This window comes from Mchenga conophoros, linkage group LG16, assembly GCF_057382185.1.
Source record: "Mchenga conophoros isolate Kocher_MC1m ecotype Shallow Benthic linkage group LG16, M_conophoros_male_GT1.1, whole genome shotgun sequence".
In the NCBI taxonomy this organism is placed as follows: Eukaryota; Metazoa; Chordata; class Actinopteri; order Cichliformes; family Cichlidae; genus Mchenga; species Mchenga conophoros.
In genome coordinates this window covers 10,738,032-10,762,235 of record NC_140541.1, presented here as the reverse complement: position 1 = coordinate 10,762,235, position 24,204 = coordinate 10,738,032, and the positions used below count along the sequence as shown (strand labels likewise).

The 24,204-nt window shown below is 40.4% G+C and overlaps 2 protein-coding genes across 8 annotated transcripts in view; both read right to left on the bottom strand.

The window, feature by feature from the left end:
• The window catches only part of LOC146556325 (abl interactor 2-like), a 34,721-nt gene extending 24,776 nt beyond the window's left edge, over positions 1-9,945 (bottom strand). For all 7 annotated transcript variants that reach the window (XM_085250643.1, XM_085250646.1, XM_085250645.1 and 4 more), the window contains exon 1: positions 9,705-9,945. In XM_085250643.1, coding sequence (XP_085106769.1) covers positions 9,705-9,821 — 117 coding nt within the window. In that variant the 5' untranslated portion in view covers positions 9,822-9,945. The remainder of the gene's footprint in view (positions 1-9,704) is intronic.
• A 121-nt stretch (positions 9,946-10,066) lies between these two features.
• On the bottom strand, positions 10,067-23,591 carry LOC146556324 (transmembrane protein 237A-like). Its single transcript, XM_085250651.1, has 12 exons — positions 23,488-23,591; positions 22,286-22,715; positions 19,649-19,730; positions 19,421-19,549; positions 18,943-19,048; positions 16,390-16,544; positions 14,951-15,071; positions 13,838-14,029; positions 13,318-13,391; positions 12,173-12,260; positions 11,417-11,538; positions 10,067-10,761 (listed from the first exon to the last, which is right to left on the bottom strand). The coding sequence occupies exons 3-12, from the start codon at positions 19,716-19,718 to the stop codon at positions 10,694-10,696; spliced, it is 1,125 nt and encodes a 374-aa protein (XP_085106777.1). The 5' UTR covers positions 19,719-19,730; positions 22,286-22,715; positions 23,488-23,591; the 3' UTR covers positions 10,067-10,693.
• Between the last annotated feature and the right edge of the window lie 613 nt (positions 23,592-24,204).

Below are 24,204 nucleotides of genomic sequence, written 5' to 3'. Positions count from 1 at the left end.
CTAACTGCATGTCTTTGGACTGTGGGAGGAAGCTGAAGTACCCGGAGAGAACCCACACAAACACGGGGGACTCAGGACCTCCTTCTGTGAGGCAATAGTGCTAACCACTGTGCCAGCAAGAGTTTAAAAGAGTGAATAAATTCATAAATTCAGCCCCATTTTTTGAGGAGGTCCATGACAGCAAAAGTCAGCATCCACAAACTTTCTAAGTCTTAATGAAGAACGTAACTTTTGAGTCCAGTCCTTTTTGATAAATATTCTCATTTTTATCTTTGCTTCACTGTCTAATCTACAATCAGCCCGCCTCCTTCCCTATTCTTCCATCCTCTTCTGTCTTAGTCATCTCCCTTTCCTCTCCTCTCCTCCCTCTTTATCACATCATCCTAATATCTCCTATTTTTCTCTCCCTTCGTTCTCATCAGCCATCTGATACCCTGTTAGCAGTGACCTAGTTGGAGGGATGCCTCCTCTGGCCTGAGGCGAAGGCAAAGCAGCACACACTTAGCCGCACACGTAATGATGCTGTTGATGTTATCCCCTCCTCCCTTTTTCCAACTTCTTTTTCCAAGTTCATGTACATAAATCATATCAGACCTATGTAGAATCATAAGCATGCTCTAATTCCCCTGACCTCTTTTTTAATTCATTTATTTTTTTAAACAAAACAGACTCTGGTCTATTAGCCACATTCCTACTGTTAATTATTCTAAGATCAACATTTAAAAACAGCCACAAAGTGTGGCGGCAAATGCTGCTCGTAAATGTCAAGACATCTTAAGAAAAACAGCAGATGGTACAGCCTCCACGGAGCCCTCATCTCCACATCACAGAGTCAGTGTGGGATTACATGAAGAGATAGAAGACACCGAAGACCACAGAAACCCACAGAATAATGGTGGCACCATCTCCAACATCAGCGTAGCCAGTGATTCTGAGATAAGTCAGGACACCAGTGATGAGTACAACGTGCAAAGTAAAGATGGCAACCACTCATGGGAAAGAAGAAAGAAGAAATCCACTCGCTGAAACATGTCCGTTTCTTTGCTCTCTCCTTAAGGCCACCCTCCTTTGGTCAACAGTTTTCCGATTGGCTGTCTCTCACAATCAGAAGGTTTGAAGAGCAGGTAGGAGGGGCTGCTGTGCTCACAGGACTAACTCAATAACAAAAGACACAGTCGGAAACTGTACATCTGCAGCAGTCTGGAAATTTAAAGAAAAATAAGGACAATCATATCCCACATCAGCATCCCACAATACCACCACTTATTCAAGACAAGTACACAACATAAGCTAACACAAGCCAGACTGATGCAGTTGGCAGGGTAAAACCATCCTTACTTGCTTCTTTGTGAATCCCCAGTGATGTAAAAAAACTGAGAGCAGTGATCCAGTCGCCAAATGACTGCTGTGCAAAGGTAAATGTGATGTTATACACTTCTTGCCCCTTTATCTCATCCCTTTATTATGTCAGCTCTTAAATAAAAGGGAAAGCCAGAGAGATGGATTTTAACAAACAAACAACTGGGAGAGGTACGACCATGGAAGGAAGTGCAATTCTCTTCGGCTTTGAATCCGTCCCTGCACTACACCGTTTATCTTAAACCAAGCACAGGTTTGTTTGTAGCTTCTGTCAGAGAGAGACAGCCACCAACGGCCAAGAGCCTGCTTTTACCTTACAAGGACAGGTCGCTCTCTGTGTGTACACATACAGGGAGTGCAGAATTATTAGGCAAGTTGTATTTTTGAGGAATAATTTTATTATTGAACAACAACCATGTTCTCAATGAACCCAAAAAACTCATTAATATCAAAGCTGAATGTTTTTGGAAGTAGTTTTTAGTTAGTTTTTAGTTTTAGCTATTTTAGGGGGATATCTGTGTGTGCAGGTGACTATTACTGTGCATAATTATTAGGCAACTTAACAAAAACAAATATATACCCATTTCAATTATTTATTTTTACCAGTGACACCAATATAACATCTCCACATTCACAAATATACATTTCTGACATTCAAAAACAAAACAAAAACAAATCAGCGACCAATATAGCCACCTTTCTTTGCAAGGACACTCAAAAGCCTGCCATCCATGGATCCTGTCAGTGTTTTGATCTGTTCACCATCAACATTGCGTGCAGCAGCAACCACAGCCTCCCAGACACTGTTCAGAGAGGTGTACTGTTTTCCCTCCTTGTAAATCTCACATTTGATGATGGACCACAGGTTCTCAATGGGGTTCAGATCAGGTGAACAAGGTGGCCATGTCATTAGTTTTTCTTCTTTTATACCCTTTCTTGCCAGCCACGCTGTGGAGTACTTGGACGCGTGTGATGGAGCATTGTCCTGCATGAAAATCATGTTTTTCTTGAAGGATGCAGACTTCTTCCTGTACCACTACTTGAAGAAGGTGTCTTCCAGAAACTGGCAGTAGGACTGGGAGTTGAGCTTGACTCCATCCTCAACCCGAAAAGGCCCCACAAGCTCATCTTTGATGCTACCAGCCCAAACCAGTACTCCACCTCCACCTTGCTGGCGTCTGAGTCGGACTGGAGCTCTCTGCCCTTTACCAATCCAGCCACGGGCCCATCCATCTGGCCCATCAAGACTCACTCTCATTTCATCAGTCCATAAAACCTTAGAAAAACCAGTCTTGAGATATTTCTTGGCCCAGTCTTGACGTTTCAGCTTGTGTGTCTTGTTCAGTGGTGGTCGTCTTTCAGCCTTTCTTACCTTGGCCATGTCTCTGAGTATTGCACACCTTGTGCTTTTGGGCACTCCAGTGATGTTGCAGCTCTGAAATATGGCCAAACTGGTGGCAAGTGGCATCTTGGCAGCTGCACGCTTGACTTTTCTCAGTTCATGGGCAGTTATTTTGCGCCGTGGTTTTTCCACACGCTTCTTGCGACCCTGTTGACTATTTTGAATGAAACGCTTGATTGTTCGATGATCACGCTTCAGAAGCTTTGCAATTTTGAGACTGCTGCATCCCTCTGCAAGATATCTCACTATTTTTGACTTTTCTGAGCCTGTCAAGTCCTTCTTTTGACCCATTTTGCCAAAGGAAAGGAAGTTGCCTAATAATTATGCACACCTGATATAGGGTGTTGATGTCATTAGACCACACCCCTTCTCATTACAGAGATGCACATCACCTAATATGCTTAATTGGTAGTAGGCTTTCGAGCCTATACAGCTTGGAGTAAGACAACATGCATGAAGAGGACGATGTGGACAAAATACTCATTTGCCTAATAATTCTGCACTCCCTGTATATAAGTTAATGGCTTGGGAGGTATTTCTACTTTTAATTATTTTTTTAAAATTACTCGATTACATAAAACATACAAGCAGTCTTTGTGCACACTAGAAGAACAATGAGGAACTTTAAAAAAAAGACAATTTGTCAGTTAAAGTCACACAAAGTTTAGTTAAGAGGAAAAAAAACAGTCTATCTCTTTAAATCAGCATCATCAACCCTCTTAACGCTCAGTGAAAGCACTCTTTTTAAATGTCAATACACAGCATCACTGCAGCTTGGTAACAGCTGCTGGGTCAAGCAGTATTAATCACAATGAAATTTTACATTGCTTCTAACGTCTGGTAATATAAATGAGGAAGCATAATCACTTTTGCAGATGAACACTAGTGATTATTATTGATCCTCAATAATGTAAAGAAAACAAAGCCCAAGCAGTAAATAAAATGAATTTGAACTGCACTGAATCCGAATCCACTTGGTCTCACAGTAAGTAAAACATGAATAATAATAAAATGTACAACACACACTTTTCCATCTTGTCTGTCAGCCACTAACACACTGTGATCACAATAATTTCCCCACCTCTTGTGCGACACTCTTAATTAATGGCTGACACATTTTCTCCCAGCTTTATTTCCATTTTAAAGGAATCGACAGCTGACTGGTTGTGATTTTGTTCTTTGTGGCAGTACAAAATGTTACAGGAGTTTTCTCAAACTCCTGCAGGTTAAACTGGGAATACAAACAGCCAGATTTGATTATTTCTGAAGAAAAATGGAAACACAGCTAAGTGCATTTGGCGGAGAAAAAAAAAGACAAAAATCTAAATCTGTAGATCCAACTGTAGAAAAAAAAGGAGGAAAAAAAGCTGAATATTTTCCATTTGTTTACTATACTTGCCACAGATTTAGAATTATTTCATGGAAGTAGTCATTTAAAAATAACCCCGGTGTTTTTGGTGTGAGCCACTTTCTCCAGCTCATCCCGGGGGACGCCACGCATGCATGTGAGATGACAAATCCCCCCCATGGTAATCTGAGGTCTGGCCCCCAATCCCAAACCAGTCCAATGCACCTGGGAGCCATCCAGGTGGCATCCCGGTCAGTAAGTTTGGGCAGTATGACAATATGGCAGTAATGTTACTTAAAAATCCCAGCCGATTTATTAACTACTAGGATTTATTAACGGACATTTTAAACATCATCTTAACAAACCAGGATTTCTGGTGCCAACTACTTATTTAACCAACATAAACATTGATTGATTAGGTAACATAAACACCATCATAGTGTAAACCCAGCTGAACTCTCAGGCCAGTGTTAAGGTACCAGAAGCAGACATCACTCTGTTGGACACGTGCTATCACTGAACTGAACTAAATTGATTATGAATAGATTATTGGGAATCAAAGAGTAACACTGTCTCTACATCAGCTGGCATCCAGTTCCACCTGGTCTCCACAGAGGGTAGTCATGTGACCATGCACCAAACGGACACTGACTGTTGTACTGTCCTTCTGAAGTGCCACTGCACAACCTGCACTGCAACAACACATTAATTATACAGTGCTAGCTGAATATCACATAATTATTAGAAAAAGAGAAAAAAACAACTTTTGTTCTATGAGCCTGCATGTATGATCACCTCAGGTTTGCCAAGCTTCTGATCACAAACCCATCTTTCCAAATGTTCAGCGTGTTTCACCCCCGCAGGAGCTGTTCCTGGCATCAGTAATGAAAGTGGAGGCTGATGCACCAATTGCCATGGTTTTCAACCCAAAACACACACACGCACACAGCCATCACCAGAGTATATGTCCAGCTTCCTGCAGTGCTACCATGTGTTTTCAATGAGCAGCAGGAGGTCGAGTTACATTACAACTACCTCTGCTGACAGCTAACCGGTACCAGCTGTGGAGAACCCTGAAGGAACAAAACAGGACAGGACTGTAGTTGGGGCAAGGAGGAGAAACGTGTCTGCACATGCTCAGTTCAGACTCGCTCGGATTCTTTGCTGAAGGCGCTAAACAACCACACATTTTGCAATTTATCTGAAAAAAAGAAAAGTAGTAACGGCCTGCTTTGCTGCTTTTTTTCTCACCATTTTTCATCATTTTCTCTAATATCTTTTCCTTTGTGTTACAGTAAATATTCCAACAAACTTTCTGTAAAAAAGAAAGCAGCTATTTAAGGCTCTAACTTTCTAGAGTGCAGCTTCAATTTATCTCAGTTTACAAACCTACAGCATTAAGGAGGAGGATGTGTGGGTGGTGTTATATTGAAAACCGGGTCTCCAGCACCTTTGGAAGAGGCAGGAACAGTCATCTCTGCCTTTTTTCCTGACAAAGCTAGGAGTCTGGATGGCTGTTTGAAGTATGAACATCTAAAGTAGGATAGACCATTTCCCTGATTAAAAACTGACCACGTTAATGATCAATAATGATCATTATTATTGATCACAAGAACAGCAAAAATTACTTTTCCCCGATTATTAAAAGGAGCCAACAACTTAAAACTCCACCAATAATGTGTAATTGAAATGCTGTATTATTTAAGGATGTCACATGCATGGCAGCAGAGCATTAAGATCTGCACCACCTGCAAAGCTGTCATATTTTACACATTCTAGTAGTCCCACACAGCTGTGGGCAGTCAGAACAAGAGGCTTCAATAGAGCAGAGCATTAAAATCCACTTTAATTATCACTTTGAGCAGAGGCAGAACAGGAAAGTCAGCACACAAGCTCAGCTCCTGCTGTTTGTGTCTCCTGACATCAGCCTGATATCTGCAGACAGCTGTGAAACTGTGCATACAGGCGGACTCGATAGTTTCATACTCTCCTCCTACTTTGCCTCTTCCAAACATAGTTTTATTAATAAACACAACTAATGACCAGTTTGCAACTGGTTCACATAAGAGATATTTTCAGGTTACATTTGTCATGGAAATCAGTTTTTATACCACATAACAGATTACAAAGTCTTGAATAATCAGGCCCCAGTTTATGTTAAAGACCTCATAGCACCCCATTAGAGCATTTTGCCATCAGACTACTGGCTCAATTGTGGTGCCTAGGATATTTAAAAGTAGAATGGGAGACAGAGCCTTCAGCTTTCCTTTCTGATAAAGCATAAAGTTAGAGCTGGATGAGGTGACCCTGAATCCTTTTAAATAAGGCTAGGCTGCTGTGGGGGTTTCCCATAATGCACTGAGTGTTTTGTCTTCATTTACCTCTTCTCATGCTCTCCGTTTTTATACACCTCTCTGCATTTAGTCATTCATTATTATTAATCTCTGGCTCGCTTCCACAGTGTGTCTTTTGTCTCATCTACCTCCTCTCACCTCCAACCAATCGCAGCAGATGGCTGCCCCACCCTGAGCCTGGTTCTGCTGGAGGTTTCTTCCTCTTAAAAGAGAGTTTTCCCTTTTCACTGTTGCCAAGTGTTTGCTCACAGGTGTTTGTCTGCATGTCAGGATTGTACAAAATAAAATGGGAAGGAGCCCTTGTCCTCCCCACTTCCAGGAAGCCTTTATTTAATGCTCAAAACTGACCACACCCTTGTTCAAAGCCAGGTGTGGTCTATGGTTTGATGTCAACCATAGACGTGCAAAGTTTCATGACTGTATCTTGTACAGTTGCAACATTATGTTACTGAAAATCTCTGTTCACTGGAAACAAATGAACACTCAAAGCACCTTGATGCAGGTAAGGAATCCCAGAAAGTTGATTCTGGATGAAAAGAATAAAGACACTCTGTAACCCTCCCAATCCCACCCCTTAAAAAGCACTAGACTGATTTAAATCTGAATTTGGACCACAAGGATGCCAGGATGTGGCCACATAAGACAAACAACGACTTGACCTGGGTAAACTCTGAATCCAAATATTTAGCCCATAAAACAGGATCAGCACACTGCGCTATTATGTAACAATCACATCATCTGCTGGCTGCATAAATGTAGGCCATCCTCTGGGTACTGAGTTAGCCTTGCTAGGCTCAATCTGAACATGCAGTGTGAGCAGTCTAACGAGCTAAAAAAGACTTTCAGTTTTCCTGAGAAGATGACATGTTACTGCTGATGTGACTGCTAAAATGAGGAAGCTAATGCCAAGCTAGTACAGCGTGAAAACAGGTTGAGAAATAAAAAGGTCAAAGGTTATAAAGGAAGGAAGAAATAGAGAGGAGAAGGAATAAAAGAGGGGAAAAAGAAAGTGCCCTTGTGGTATTCATCAAGTGTAGATGTGCAGAACAAGATTTCTGTGTCGGTCTTCGGTGATGCATCATGTAGCGCCTGTGTGCTTCTGGCCTTTAAAGAAGAAAGACTGTTGATGCACTTTCACTTGTTGACTGACAGTAAGACTCACACAAACACACGAATCTAAATGAAATGTGGCGATGAACAGGTGTGTATACAGGACCAGCTGAGGAGGAACAGTTGTCCGTAACAGCCTCGCCTGCCCACGTACTCATACACTCTCCGCTAAGCAAGTACGGGGGTGGAGGGATGGCAGCCCAGTACAGCTACTGGTGTCTAACTCACTATCTCACATTCTCAAGAAGCCATCAGTGGATAATGAGTGTTAATTTAACACTAAATTTAAGGGGCTGTATTATGCCCATGACAAATTACTGTGCTATAACACAACAGCCTTGAGTAAGTCGCAGTTGAAAATTGCTGTATGTGCAGTTTAGATCCAACCTTTGCTCGTCACGTCCGGTTTCAATGACATGACAAACATTACGTTTGGGGGGTGGGGGGGAACATCAGCTTGAAAATTCAAAAATAAGACTTCACAAACCAACAGGTGGCATAATGGTAGCTACATCCATCTTTTAGACCAGGGGTGCCCAATCCCGGTCCTCGAGAGCTACCGTCCTGCAGCTTTTAGATGCATCCTTGTTCCCACACACCCGAATCAAATGAATGGCTTGTTATCAGGCCTTTGCCAAACACGATGGCATGCTGAAGAGGTAATCAAACCATTTGATTCAGCTGTGTTGGAGTAGGGATGCATCTAAAAGCTGCAGGATAGTAGCTCTGTTTTAGACCATCCATGGTTTGAAAAGCAGGTGGTGGGCCTTATATGCTTACAGCCAGAAACAAAAATTATGGTTCACATTTGCAGCCTGCATGCATAATGTCAGATAGAAACAGTGTACAAAGTATGTGATAGAACAGGTCTTGCTTGTGGTGTTGTTGGTCCATTTGCCAGCCACAGAGAAGATCCACTCTTGTCCCCTTCCCTTCACAATGTCCACTTGACGCATACGTCGTCCGATTCCATCAACGATGGAAAGAGCAATAAGTGCAAACCCCTTTTCCTCCATGTCATATTTGCATAAATTAGCCTAGAGTTGTGAGCCTGACATGACCATATTTGGGATCTCCGCTGTCACTGACGTCATACAGAGCAAAGAGGAGAAGAAAGTGTCTGAAAAAGAGCATTTCGAGCACTCTAAAGTATGTTTTGAACATACATGGACCTCATGGTCTGAAACTTTGGCCATGTTAATATGAGCATCAACCACTGTAACAGCATTAAAAAAAAAGCATAATTTGTATCAAGAAAAAGCTGCCAGGTCAATCAGCGAGGATATTAATCATTAGCTGCATCTTCAAGGACAAACGGACTCTATAATGGATAATACTAAAGATTAATCTGATACATTTATTTGTCATAACAGCCGTATTTGCCACTTTGATGGCAAATTGAAACAATGTTTCATTAGGACTGAAACTAACAATTATCTTCAGATTCCCTTAATTCTGCCGGTTATCATTTGATGAAAATAAATAAATAAAAACTGTTTATATATTTTGTTTAAATTATCAGACGAATAGCATTAAAAGTAAATCATAAATCTCAGCAGCGATTTACGGGGCAAGTTATCGGCCACAATCACATACCAGTTAAGCGTCGCGCCAGACTCCCATTAACACATCTCTGCTCAAGCGATTGCCTGTTTACATAAACATCACAAACTTTGCAAGAGACATTTTACTATAAAAACGCAACTCGACAATTAATTCGGCACCCATTCAGTGAACATATTCAAACTTAATCCGGTTAAAGCAAACTTTTAAAACTAACCAAAATCCACCCATCACATTCCCACGGAGTCACGCTCAATCAGAAAACAACACGGTGCTGCGCAAACCACTTGCAAAAGTTGATTTTTCACTAGTAAAGATGTGTTTGAGGATATTTTTTTAAAAACCGAATTGACCCCGACAACCTTCCTATTCAGGCATCAGCGGGTCAGTGTTTGCATTGAATTCGCTGTGACTTTTCCCCTTTACATAAAAGCCACGGGTAACATAACGGAATCTGGCACGGTCATTCCATCACTCCTCTATCCAAACCGCCTACTCCCAACTGACATTGGCTCGATGTGTCATTTCACCCAACTTATACACTTGCTGCTTAAATATGAGCATGTACCTGGACATAGTTGCTTTCGCAGTACTCCGCGACTCTTTCCAGGTTGGTAAAACTGTCCAACAACGCTCTTCGTCCCGCAGGAATTTCCTCCTCCAGCAGCATCTGCAGCTCCGCCATTTTTACATGGCTTTTACTACACGGCTGCAGCGCGCGCTGAATGGATGGATCCTAGCGCCTTCAGGGGCTGTGCGGAAATCTCATTATTGTGATGGCATGAAGAAAAGTGAGCGAGTGGAAGTGCTCTGAGGGACTACCAGGCACAAGTGTAGAGCCCACAGTCGTAAGGTGGGGCCATGATATTGTTTCGTTTGACTGTTTAACCTTCTTTTTAGGGAATGTTAATCAAAGTCACGCAAAACATCTCGGAAACGACTACAAACTCTTATGAAATACATGCAGGAGGTGATGCAAATGATGACGGCAAAAGAGGCAAAAAGAGCTCGGAAATATTACAATGACTTATAAAACAGCTACAAACAAACAAGGCACACAAAATGACATCAAAGGGATACACAAAAGGATGGCTACAGATACATCCAAAGACATGCAAAGTGACTTCCCAATTACAACACAAGGCATCAAAAATGCTGTTGTGTATACAAATTGGTATAGGCAAAATGGGTAAAATGACCACAAACAGAAAACACACAAAGACACAAAAACTGATGAGAACACAAAACACAACAGACACACAAAATGACTTCACAGACAAAACTGCTAAAAGGTGCAAACGACCATAAGCAAAAATAGAGGAATGAAAATAATACAAACATTTACAAGTGGAGTACAAACACCAGAAAGTATTTTATGCTCTTCTGGCGCTTATTCCCCTGCAGAAGTATCAACCACCTATCACCATATAGCCTTTATTAGTTTATTTGCAAAATCAGTTCAAACACAAAGCTACATTATACAACAACATAAATGAAATTAGTAAAACAGACTTGGAGTCAAAGACAGAGACAAAGACACAGTGAGAGAGAAGGTTTTCAGGCCGGAATCTCCAGGTTCTCATCTCCTCTCGGGTATCCCTCCACTTCCATTGTCATCAAAAACTCTGCAAAAGGAAATCCAGACCATCAGCTTACATTTCTACAAAGCGCGCACACACTGGCTTGATGACATGTGAATGTCTGCCTCGTGTTTTAGGGTTTGAACATGTTTCACTTTGCTTCTATCTAGTGGTGATGTAAAGAATGACACCTGGAACACAGCAATGCATCAAAAGTATTACTTTTATACTTTGTACAGCTACATTTAAATGAAAAAAAAAAAGTGATGTGTCATTAATCCTTCAGGCTACTTGGTGTATTTGGAGTCCAGGAGACTCCATGTGCGTGTGCTGTGTGGCCAAAACACCTGGCAAATCCTACAGAAGCCTTTTACGATTTCTGTTGTTGTAGTTTTATTACCATGTTTTTAGTTTATTTCACTGTTTCCACAGGATTTGAAGTATCATTAAAGTTTCCTGTTTGCTCAAGAAGGTGTCCCCAAAGTTAAGTAACATCCCTCTGTGTGATTTTTACATTTCAATTTCTATAAAAAAAAAGTTTTGTAGCTTAAAAGGAATACATATTTGTTATGAGCAATAGTGTATTTTTGTACAAGTAATGCAAAAGACCAGAGAACTGTACTTAACTACATTTGGTTACTTTCATCACTGGATGATGGAATGTCTCAAGTCATATCAGGTTAGTTTTAGCTAAACTTGCCTTCTGTGTAGTCGATGTCCGGTCGTGTGGAGACGACGGCCCAGGCCACGCCCACCAACAGCGCCACCACCAGGTTCACCACAATCCACGGCCGCAGGATCTGCTGCTCTGAACCAGGAGGCCTGCAGGACATGAGGGGTTAAATAGCAGTTATTATTTTACCATTCCATGTCAAGATTGAGTCCTCAGGAGGGTTTTCCAGCCATGATAAGGAGAAAATAGCAGAACTCCAAGTTAAGTTTAATAAAGGTGCAATGGTGCCTCAGGTCTCAGTGTTGTTAAAAGGAAGATGTTCCTTTTATGTGGAAATGTGTGAATGTTTTCTGGACACTTTTGGTTTTTAAAAGAGTTTTGTTTTTAAATCTGCCATACAATTAAAATGTAAGTATTACTCAATATATAGAAAGATATTCAAATTAGTTTCATCATGGGAAAAAACAACATTTGACTACAATTGCCTGAAAATGCCTAAAAATGGCTAAAAATAAACTTCTCATACACGTTTAGTGTTCTACTAGAACCACAGAAATACTAATAAAGTATTGTATATAATGTAAATGTAAAACACCTGCTTTTAAACCATCCTGCATCAGATATTTCCTTTTAGCCCTTTAAGCTCCTATCAGTTTTTAAATTCAGTTGCCATGTCAACCTTGAACTTTTTGTGGAAAGTATTGCTTTCATCTGTTTTCCTCTTTGCTTTTCCAAGATCACGCTAAAAATGTTGACTTATAAAAATGAAAACAAAAATCTCACCACAGAGTCTCATTGGCAGTGGGATACAGGTTGATGCGATCGCTGGCCATTTGCTGGCTGAGGGACAGGATCAGGGCTATAAAATACACTGAGCACACAAAGAGAGAAGATGTTTGGATACTTACAGGCATTTAAAAAATAACATTTTTTCAGTTTTCTATGAGATCCTGTGAAAAACCAGTAAGAAAATAAAAAATGACCAGGTCCAACATGCCTAGGTTCATGATTCATTAGCTTTAGATCTACCTTAACCGGCCTTACAGTGAGTAATTGTTTTCTCAATGACTTTATCAGTCGCTAACATTGTTGTGGAGGAATTTTGGCCCACTCTTCTTTAAACCTTGGATCTTTCAAATTTGTAGGCATTTGTTCATGCGCAGCTCTATGAAGCCCCACAGCATTTAAGTGCGAATGAGGTTTGAATTTGCTGCCAAGCTGGCGATCATTGTTCTTTTACATGACCCAGGGTAAGCCAAATATTACCTGTCAGACAGATGACTTCGCTTTTGAATACTTTGATATGCAGAGGCGTTCATGGTTGACTCCATTAGTACAAGGTGTCCAGGTCATGACGCTACAAAACTAGCCCAGCTCAATATCCTTCCACCACTGTGCTTGACAGTTAGTATGAGGTATTTGTGCTGATATGCTGTGTTTGGTTTTCTCTAAACTGTCCTTTGTATTATGGCCAAACATCTCCACTTTGTCTTGTTTCAGAGGTCCTGTGGTTTGTTCACATGTAACTTTGCTAACCCAAGCCGTGCTGCCATATCCTTTTAAGAGAAAAAGAGGTTTCCTCCTGGCAAACTTTACTTTTACTTCTTAAGGTTGCTAGGAGAACACTGAGATGTAGCTCTTGGTTTTCCTGCAATTTTTAACTGCACAGTCTGACCGTGGGGGGAATTTGGTGCTATGTCCACTCCTGGACTTTGGAATGACAGACCAGCAAATTGCTAAAGCCTTGATATAATTGAATTAATCAGGTGCATTTGATTAGCAGTACCTGGGTCCTACTTACTCTTGTAATTTCTATGGAGGGAGTAAAGGTGTATTCTAGTTTTTTTACAGGACTGCATAGTCCTTAACCACATTAAGGCCTTAACATCAACATCGTCATCATTCTGCTTTTGTCTTGTCTTACTTACAGAAGGAAGCCAGAGCGACAGGATCCAGGGTGAGGAAGCCTCTCAGGGCCATGGAGGCCTTGGCCAGGTTCACTCTGCAGATGATGCAAAACAGCAAGGCTGTTACTTTTCATCTTCTTATTTATTCAAGTCAACAATTCCTGTCCAGCGGGAATTTGGACAATTATGAGACTATTTCTTTCAATTGCTGGTGGAAATACAGGTCTCCAGTACATGTTTCCACCAAGTGCAGATTCTTAATTTCTTTTAAATTATAAGAGCAGTGAAATTTGGGGATCGTTAGTTTAACATTTGAGATGAACAAAATACAAGAACAATTAAAACAATAAGAGCTGAAAGATATAATGTAAAAATGCATAAGTTGAATAATTAAAGATTCTTCAAAGATAATTAATATGACATGATAAAGTCCACAAACTGAACCGCACTCCTTTAAGTAGCTTAAACAATGACATGGGTTCCACCTCCGCTTCGCAATGAGACTGCAGAGGTAGACTTCTGAGTTATTAAACTCACAAACCTGTCAAATGCAGACACAGTGCTGATGGCCAGCAGCAGGTAGAGCAGAGACTGAGCTGGGTAGGCCAGCAGGTGGTACTGCTGCAACAGGTTGGGGAGCGTGGTCATCTGCTCGCCCGCTAAGACGTACACAACAATGATGTTCCACACTGCGAAGCCGGCCAGAAAACCGTGGCAGAACAGACCTATCACCCTGCAGGTGGAGATCACACCACAGGACCACGTTAAACTGGTTTCATGGCAGCTACTCATGCTACTCATTGAAAGTCTTTGTTTCTCTGTGACAAAACAAGAGAAAAGAACTGCTGAATTGGTGTATTTAGGACCACTGCAGTATGGTGGCACAGTATGTGAAATATTTTATATCAGATATACGTTCACCAGACACTTCATTAGTTACACCTTGCTAGTACAGGGTTAGAACTCCTTTTGCCTTCTGAACTCTCTGAATTCTTTGTGGCATTATTCAACAAGGTGGAGGAAACATTCTGGTCCATGATGACATGCTGGTGCACATTTCCTATTCCAGGTGCTCTTTTGGTTTGAGATCTGGTGACTGTGAAGGGTATTTGAATACAATGAACTCATATTTAAGAAACTAGTTTGAGATGATCTGAGCTTTGTGACATGGTGCATTATTCTGCTGGAAGCAGCCATTGGAATACAGGTGCACTGTGGTGATAAAGCCATGTTTAAATGATGCTTAGTTGGTACTAAAGGGCCCAAAGTTTGCCCACATACCATTACTCCATCATACCCAGCCCAGCCGAACCTTTGATATAAGCAAGGAGGGGGTCCATGATTTCAAATTCTGAGCCTGCCAGCCTGTCACTAATACATACTATACTATCATACTCAGACCAGTCTGTCTGGTACTAAGAACCACGCTGCATTCGAAGTCACTTAAATCACTTTTCTTCTTCATTCTGATGCTCAGTCGGAACTTCAGCAGTTTGTCTTAATCATGTCTACATATCTAAATGCATTCGTTTGCTGCCATGTGACTGGCTGAGTAGACATGTATAAGATACATAACAGTTTGAAACAGCTGCTGCAGCTAGCTCCTGCCAGTGTTAATGTAACCCATTCTATGTGTATGTGTGTGTCTGCAGACCTGAAGCTGCTGTGGACTCGTATTGCAACATCTCTGGTGGTCCAGAGCTGTCTCGGTTCCATGTAGTCATCCATCAACTCAGAGTGTCGGAGATGCTCCACTCGCTCTCCCTGAAACCGCCCTGAACACACACACACACACACACACACACACACACACACACACACACACACACACACACACACACACACACACACACACACTTATGTTTCCATCACTTCAATTTTCTGGAGAAAATAATCCGAACCAGATCCAAACCTCAGAATCCAGCCATTGTCTAAGAACATAATAATAAACATTATTGGGAGTTAAGTGAACTTGTTTTTAACATTCACAGCTTTACATGTTGACCAGTCAAATTATTCTTTGTCCTGAGCTTTATTGGATGGGGACAGTGAAGATAGAAAGATAGAGGAAGACATGCAGCAAACAGCCATAGGTTTGTCTCAAACCCAGGCCTACTGCTCTTTGGCCATACAGCAAATGGTCACCTGCTCACCCACTGAGCTAAACCGGGTGCACCGATCTGACATTTAAAAAAAAATGTTTACATTTTGAAATCTTGAAGAGCAGCAATGACATAAATGATCATGCAGTCATTTCAGAGCCAGCAGTCAGTTAAGCCATGCAACACCAAGTGCTTGGAGAGTGTCTGAGGAGATTTGCAGGGTCAGATGAGGTCAGCTGCCAGTGACCTACATAGACAAAGCGCCTGATGGATTAAAGAGGCCAGTGGTCTGGCTAGGAAGGTAATTCTAATTTTTATTCAAAAAATTAAAAGTAAAACCAACAAACAAAAATTCAAGCAAATTTTATTTTGTGAAATATTACTAAATAATTTATTGGAAAAATCAAAAAATAAAGGGGGCAGATAGGACTCAGGAGGTAAAGCTGGGCACCTACTAATCATGAGTGTGTGTCAGTGTTCTGTTAGTTAACTAACAGAACACTGACACTGTATAGTTTATTTATATATAGAACCATGGTCTTGGAGGAATCATGGTCTTCACTGTGTAATGTACCACTGCACATAGTTGAAATGGCACTAAAGTGACTTGACTTGGCTCATACTATATAACTGCCAGTCCATTTACCACTTAAATGAAATGTTCACTGGTCATGTCATGCCATGGTTTCATTTATAGTATTTAAAGGAAGCAGTTTGTAGAGTTTGAAACTTCTAGATGCTTTTCTGCATTTAGCTTCAGCCAATACCTTTTGATTAGCCTTGTCTCATGCTCTCTTTCTTTATGGTAGATTTTTGTTCTGTTTTCACTGTTTGTTTTTTTTCACTGTTTTCACTGAGATTTGAATTTGAATGCTAATCAATAAAATCAAAAATCAAAATAGCTGTTCACATTCATGGTCAAAAATGAGAAGGATCATCATCCTGCTGCCACGTTGCGTATTTGATCCTGGTAAATCTGATTCATACTCACGGTTCCTCTCCACAAACACTTTGCCAGCTGGATGGCTGTGTCCGTGCGGGGCTGAGAACAGGGAATGCTGGGGGATGGGCGACTGGGAGTCTGTGATGATATCGTCATTTTCTGCTCCCAGATCATTGCTGGAGTGCTCTGTAGCCTTTGCCTTCCTGTCAGGTGACATTGGGAAGAGGGTTTTGTCACATGGCAGCACTAAGTCCATCCATTTATCCAGACTGAAATATGTTACTGCTTTTTAATAACTTTAGTCATTATTAGGTGTGGACACATGGACTGACATGAATATGTCAACATTGAACCCCAAAACAAAAAAACAGCTTTTAATCTCCCCTTTTCTTTTCTTTTTTTGTGAGTTGCCATAGCAACCAGGGACTCTTGCAAGGTGTTAGAAATCCAATGAGTAATTGGAGACAACTGTAATAATCATTATGGCTTTGGTTGTGTACGTCTGCATGCTGGGCTTTGTTATCAGGACATTGCTGACTGTTGCTTTAAGCCAAGCCAACACAGCTTTTTGAGCTGATGGTGAGTCCCAATTGTTTAACCTTAGTGGGGTTATCACCTCAAATGCTTATGACTGCCCTGTCATGTGCTGGATGACTGATAACCTAAGACATGCTAGACTATCAGCACATAAAGCTCAGAGACCTCTAAAGGCCAGAGTCTACCAAGAGACGCAAGCTTTTCAAAATAAATATGTTTAATTTATGAGTGTAAATGGGAAGTAGGTTTTCCTTTCAAAATCAAATCCTCTATATGTTACACAAACAACTCTTAGTTGTGTCTTTATTCACACAGACTCAGTGTGTCTGTGTGAATATTTTTGCTCACATTGAAAATAAGGGACAGTGTAATAGGAGATAAGTTGAATAAAAGGTGATAACCTCAGCTGTTAGTTAGCTACATTAAGCTGCCATCAGGGCCTTTTACCTTCCATTACCTCTTATTACTGTCAAATAGCTCATCTCCATAACAATAGCTCTCATTGGCTCATAACTGATCTAAACAACAGGTGCATTGGCAATTTACTGATTTATAGATATGGTAGTACAAATCCTTTTGTTTGTTTTGTTCTTGTAAACCCTTTTGCTGGGATGGCGTGAAAAATAGAGACACACAAACAAAAAGAATGCAATCATAAAAACATGATTATGAAAAATATTACCATTTTCAGTCTTATTACTGTGACACGTTTAAAAGAAGGTGGCACATCTTCTTCTATTAATACATGTGAAAATTAAAGAAATCAGATGCTGTGGTTCTGGAAGCAAAATGTTGATTGCAAGCAGGCCAGTTTAGTACCTCGACTCTTATAGTGTAGAACTATGCTGTTGTAATGTGTGCATAATGTAATCTGGCATTGTTGTGTTGAAACAAGACCATTCTGGGAAAACATTTTGGGGATTTTGATTTTTCATTACCTGTATATATGAATTTTTACAGCTCACCTTTGCTTTTCAATTCCATATTCATATTTTGTAAATTTAGGCTATGAAATGTAGAAGTTTACACATTAACTTGGCAAAGGAAAGATTACTGGTTCAAATCCCCTATGAGGTTACATCAAACAAAAAAATGAGCGTTTAGTGACAAAAGACAGACCAGGAAACACTAACTCCAGGAGTACTGCTTCCATGATATTATCTTGGTAAGTAGCAGTACAGAAATATCCAAGAGTTATATCTCAGTTTACAAAGGTGTTTCTGAATAAAACACAATACAGCTGGAACAATGTCCTTTTGGCTATAATGCACATGCATGCTACATTTGGAGAAAAAACTGCATATCAGCACAATTACGTCACACCGACTGTCAAGCACTGTGGTAAACTACGGATGAATTGGGCTTTTTTTGCTGCCACAGGATCCGGACGCCTTGCAATCACTGCGTTGACCATGTACTCCTATCATGCAGCAGGACAACATGCTCAGTACAGCAGCAAATATGAAGGAGAATGGACCAGATTTCCTCCAGTGTGAGAGACTGATAAAGTTATGCAGAAAATGATTACTTTAAGTTATTGCTGCTAAAGAGGTTTTCCTTTCCACTGTTGCTAAGTGCTCATTCATAGGGAGTTGTGTGACTATTCAAGGTTTCTCTGTAATGTAGGTCTTTATCTAACAATATAACACATCTTTGGGCAGCTGTTTTTATGATTTGGCACTATATAAGTAAAACTCCGCTGAACTGAATTTAATTGCATTGAACTGAAATTGGTTTTACAAGCTACTGAATCATTGGTTGTGTTTTGCTTATTACCAAAGTCCTATGAAAACATTCTTTTTCATATTACTGACAGTGACTAAGTTTAACTTTTGACATCACTTCAGCTAAAGCTAACTGCCACAGTTTACTAATGATTACCTTTACCATAGTTAATGCTGCTGCTTGTACTTTCCTAATTTGATTCCTGACTGTCACAAATGACGAGTGAACTCTTTACTGAATAAAAAACTGAACGGATTAGTTATTTGGATGCATTTTCCCATCAGTGTTGGTTTTCCATCTAGCTCAAATATGAGGATCTGACCTAATGCTGGTACTCACCTCTTCCTTTTTGTCCTCCTGGTTACAGCGACATTCATTTCTTCTCCATCTATCACTGATTCAGCAATGTTGCCATTTGGCATATCAGCATGCTCTGTTTCGTGCTCTGACAAAGAAATATATGATGTGAAAGCTTTGAAGGTCACAGTTGTCAATCATGATTGTTAGCTGAGGCCCTTTATTTGTTTTAATCTCGCTTGTTGTCATGCAGCCCATCATCTAACATCTAATTTATTCTGTGCCTTTAGAACTCCCACTGCCTCTATGACAATTACAGGAAAACTGGCATATGTAACAAGAAACAGAATGGGTGTAAAGTACATGTAAAAAAAAATCATGCAAATTCTGATCAAACAGACTGAAAGAAAGAATCAGAAATTCAGACGTACTTTTTGTCTTCTGTATAGAATTAGTATTGCCTCTGGATTTGGGTCACAACCTTTTACACATGTGTTAAAGCTAGTAAAGGTTTTGTTACCAACTGTAGGTGCCTTCTTCTTCTTCTTCTTCTTCTGTGGTGCTAGATCCTGTGGCTCTGGGGTCAAAGGGTCTCTACTGTCAGAATGGCTCCTGTTGATCACTTCCTCCATCTCCACATCCAGGGCGACTAGAACAGAACAAAAGAGAAGAAAACAAAATAAAAATACTGGACGATAGAATACATTTTCATTTAAACTACAGGTAGTAGTGACTGTCACTCCCTCACCGTCTCCCTGCTCTTCCTCATCAACAACCTCTTTCTTCACCTTCTTTTTCTTGTTCTTGACAGCTGGCATTGTGTCGTTTTTCTGTAAGGAGCACAAAGAGAAAGACAGAAAAAGTCTTTATAAAATCAATCACAAATCTCTCTCAGTGTCTCACAGAATATCTCCCTTTAGAAAGCAATTCAGGTCAGTTAATTCATGTTAATGAGGATATTGAGGTGACTAGTGGTGATGCCAGTTTGAGATAAATGGATTAGGCTGAAGCTCTGAGGACAAGTGGTTAAGAAGCACACCTTAAAGCACAAAGCACATGGTTTGGTGAAGAGCACCATTTGTAACACACTACACTGTAATGGACTGAAATCTTGGGGCATCTACAAAGTCCTTATGCTTAAGAAGGCACATCTAAATGATTCATAGAAGGCTTGGAATAAAGTGCTCTGGTCAAAAGAAACCAAAATCGAGCTCTCTGGCAGGAAGAGGAATGCTGATCATGATCCAGAAAACACCATCCCAGCAGTTAAGCATGGAGGTGGAAACTATATGCTTTGGACTGTTTAGCTGCTGAGGGTAAAAGACGATTTCACTGCATCAAGGGTCACTGGATGGGGTCACGTGAGGTAAAATCAAGGACAAGAAGGCGTGGCAAAAGAAGTACATTAAGGTCATGGAGTGATGTAGCCAGTCTCCTAACCTCAGTCAGGAGAAATGTGTGGAAGGAGCTGACACTTGGAAGTTGCCAAGCAGCAGCAAAAGAAACCTAACAGATTTAGAGTTTGTGTAAAGAGGAGTGGGCCAAAATCCATCCTGAGATGTGTGCAGACCTGGTGACCAACTGCAAAAAACGTGGTATTGTTGTGCTTTCCAACAATGGTTTCTCCACCAAATACAACGTTATGTTTGGCTTGAGGATCAAATAATTATTTTCCCCACTGTAAGTTTAATTAGCCCAACTGAGAATCAAACATAGCGTTTTGTCCTACCTGCCCAATGAATGGAGACACTTTAGGCAATATATTTATGCACCACTCCTAGGGCCTAAACAAAAAATGCTTGAGTAAAATTGAGAAGATCAGTGACTAGATTACAAAAACGTATACACAGTGACTTTGAAGTACCACAGAGCAAATGCAGTGCTGTACAGTAATGTCATAATTTTGCATTTAACTTCCTCTCTATGAAGAAAGGTGTTGGTGGGTTAAAAAATCCATCATCAAAAATAAAACATCAGTAGCTTGTGCTCACAATGCATTTGAGCAAACTTTCGAACACGTTATCATCTAACATTTAAATGAAGGAATGATAGACGTGGAAAAAATGAGAGAAGTTGTGTTGTAGTAACCTGAGAAACACTGTCAGGTTTAGCAGCTCCAATCACATTCAATATCAGCTACATGTTACTGGTATTAATCTGGTACTGACTGGTTGAAATGTGCTGGTATTTGACTTTTAATGTATTCATATCAATTCTGATGTCAGAACAAAATGTGTCTCTGTGGGTTGTTAAAAATACATGTTAATATAATTTTGACCACATTCAAGACATGTTATAGACTTATTAAATCTCTGGGTAAAATGAATGAATGATTGAATTGATCAGCTTGTAATCCTGAAGAACAGCAAATTGGTTTCAGTGTAACTGCAATTGGCTGGTTAATTGTGGTAACTGATGTTATCTCTAAAATTTTTCCATATCTCTAAAATTAGAAACTTTATGTCTCAGCGTGATTGTGAAAAAACTAGTTCATGCATTTATAACGTCTAGGCTGGACTACTGTAATCTATTATTATTGCTCTGTTGTAGAAACTCCCTGAAAATCCTTTGGTTGATCCAAAATGCTTCAGTGAGAGTATTGACAGGGACTAGAAAGAGAGAGCGATATTCTCCTATAATGGACACTGCAATAAGACCAGGTTGGTGGGGGCTTCCAATGATGGAGAGTTTTTCTTCTTCACTCACTTTTTTCCCACTCACTATGTGTTTATACACCTCTCTGCAGTCAATCATTAGTTATTCTCTTCTTGTTTCCCTCCCGTCGACCCCAACTAGTTGTGGCAGATAGCTGCTCCTCCATGAGCCTGGTTCTGCCGGAGGTTTCTGTTAAAGAAGGACGTTTTTCCTTTCCACGCCAAGTGGTTGCTCAAAGAGAGTTACTTGATTGTTGGGGTTTTGTCTGTAGTATTGTAGGATCTATGATCCCTCCTTCATTTGTTGTCACATATGATCCTATTTATAACATCTATAGATCACTTGTATGATGATCTTTTAACATTGTTTTTACTTTTATAAACATTTCTTATTTGAGGTGTGCTTTTCTGCAGATATACTGCAGAATTGGAAATTTACTCCCTTTTAACAGGAAGAAACCTCCAGCAGAACCAGGCTCAGGGAGGGGCGGCCTTCTGCTGCGACCAGTTGGGGTGAGAGAAGAAAGGGTAAATGCAGTGGCCTGGGTTTGAGTCCTACCTGAGGCCCCTCTCTGTGTCCTACAGCATTTTCCCAAAATGAGCTTTGGAAGCCAGACTTTCTTAAAAGTAGAATAGATATTAGCCTAATAAATGTAACAACTTTGACTCAACCCTCAGTAAAAGTTTTGTAAGTGTACAGAATAATCATTTTAGCATATATCTGTCCTTACCTGTGCAGCTGAGTGTGTCTGTGGCTGTGCAGAGGAAACACCACAGACCGTCCTCGTCTGTGTCTGACCTTATCCAGCTGAAGGAAAGCTTCTCAGTAAAAACTCCCCTCTCTTAATTTAAAAGAGGAAATAAAAGACGAGAAGGTGGGGCGAAGCAGGAAGAAGACATAGAGAAGGCAGCTCGCCCGGCTTTGAGACTTGTCTTAGGGTTTAGAGTGACAGGTGGATCATGTGCTGAGCTGTGCTTTGTGGTTGGCGGATCAGTTGTGATGTCACCTGCTGGCTGCACTTCAAATAAGCCATGGATGCTGATAATCTCTCAGTTGTTCTCTCGGGAGATCCAATCACTGGTTACTCTGCAGCTCAGTCATCACGAAAAAGAACCAGGTCCAACTCTTCTCCGCCCGTACCTTGATACACATATTCCCATCTGATATTAAAACACAGAGTAAATTTTGTAGCACAATAGGAAGGTTTTAGGGATATTTGTTGAGGCATAAGGTTCTTGTGGTTGATAGAGTAGCTGGACAACTTGATGGAAGATTGGTTATGCATACTGCACATCATTCCCTTGCTCTTTCCCCCCAAATATCCTGTCTAATTCTGGACATATCAACAATTAATACATTAAAAAAACAATGGTTTGTAGTCATGATAGTGGGTAGCAAAATACTCTTGGATCCCCAGAGAATGAATCCCAATAACTTTGATTAGATGATTTGAGTTTTGAGCAAAGTGTCCCAGCCATCGGGATGGATATCAGTAACTTTACCTCATCGCCACCACCAGATAAAAATGTCATTCAAAAAGACACAACAACCTAATTTAACCTTATAAAATTGAGAAATCGAGCAGGTGTGCTGGTCCTCTGTCAAGGATGGGAGCTCAAAGGTTAAACCTTTACACGGCAGAGATCAGGTCACTGAAACCAATCCTATTAGGCCAACACACACAGACACATGCATACTGTACATAAACAGCTTGAAGTGAGCATCTGAAAAAAGATTACACTCAAAAATAATGATTTTTTTTTTTTAAATAAGAAGACTACATAAATATTCAATGATTTCTAAATTACTAGTGAATGTCACCCACCACTCAACTTGCAATTTCTGGTTATGAAAGAATAACCTTTACAAAGGAAAACAGGCTAGTTTAAATCTTGTGTGTGTGCGTGTTAATGTATAAACACTGCCACTTACATTTTCCCACCCACTCACTGGTTTTTGTTTTCTGTTGTTATGTTGGGCTCCACAGACTTCCTCTCAGGGTTGTTTATGTGGATGACCGTCCGGCTGGGGGATGTAGCGAGACAACGCTAATCCTCCAGTTAAATTAGCTGAACTACATCTGCCCTGCAAAGGATTAACCTGAGAAACACAGAGAGGTTAACCCTCTGTGTTTACGCCAGGTGTTTCTCTCCAGCTCAGTGTACGTTCACATCACAAACCAAAATAAATCATTTGCGTTTTAGTGCTCAAAATTATCCTTATCTATTTTATACAGTCGGGTTTAGTGTATTCAGAATCCCTCGCCCTCCTTTTAAGCCAACATCCTAGGTGATCGAGCATTTGCAGTCGTAGCGCCTAAGCTGTGGAATAATTTACCCCTACACATCAGACAGGCTCATACTGTCAATCTTTTTAAATCTTATCTTAAAACGCATTTTTATTTACTGGCTTTTAATACAGCATGAGAGTTATTTGTTAATTCATATTTGGTGTTTGCTTTTAATACTCTAAGTTGTTTTATTATGTATGTTGTATTCTTGTACAGCACTTTGGTCAACGCTCCTGTTGTAATTAAATGTGCTATATAAATAATTAAACCATTAAACTATCCTTCTAAATCACTTTTCTTCATGAGCGGAAGCTTTGAGCAGCAGGTGGGTGGGGCTTCTGCATTCCCAGCATGAGGCT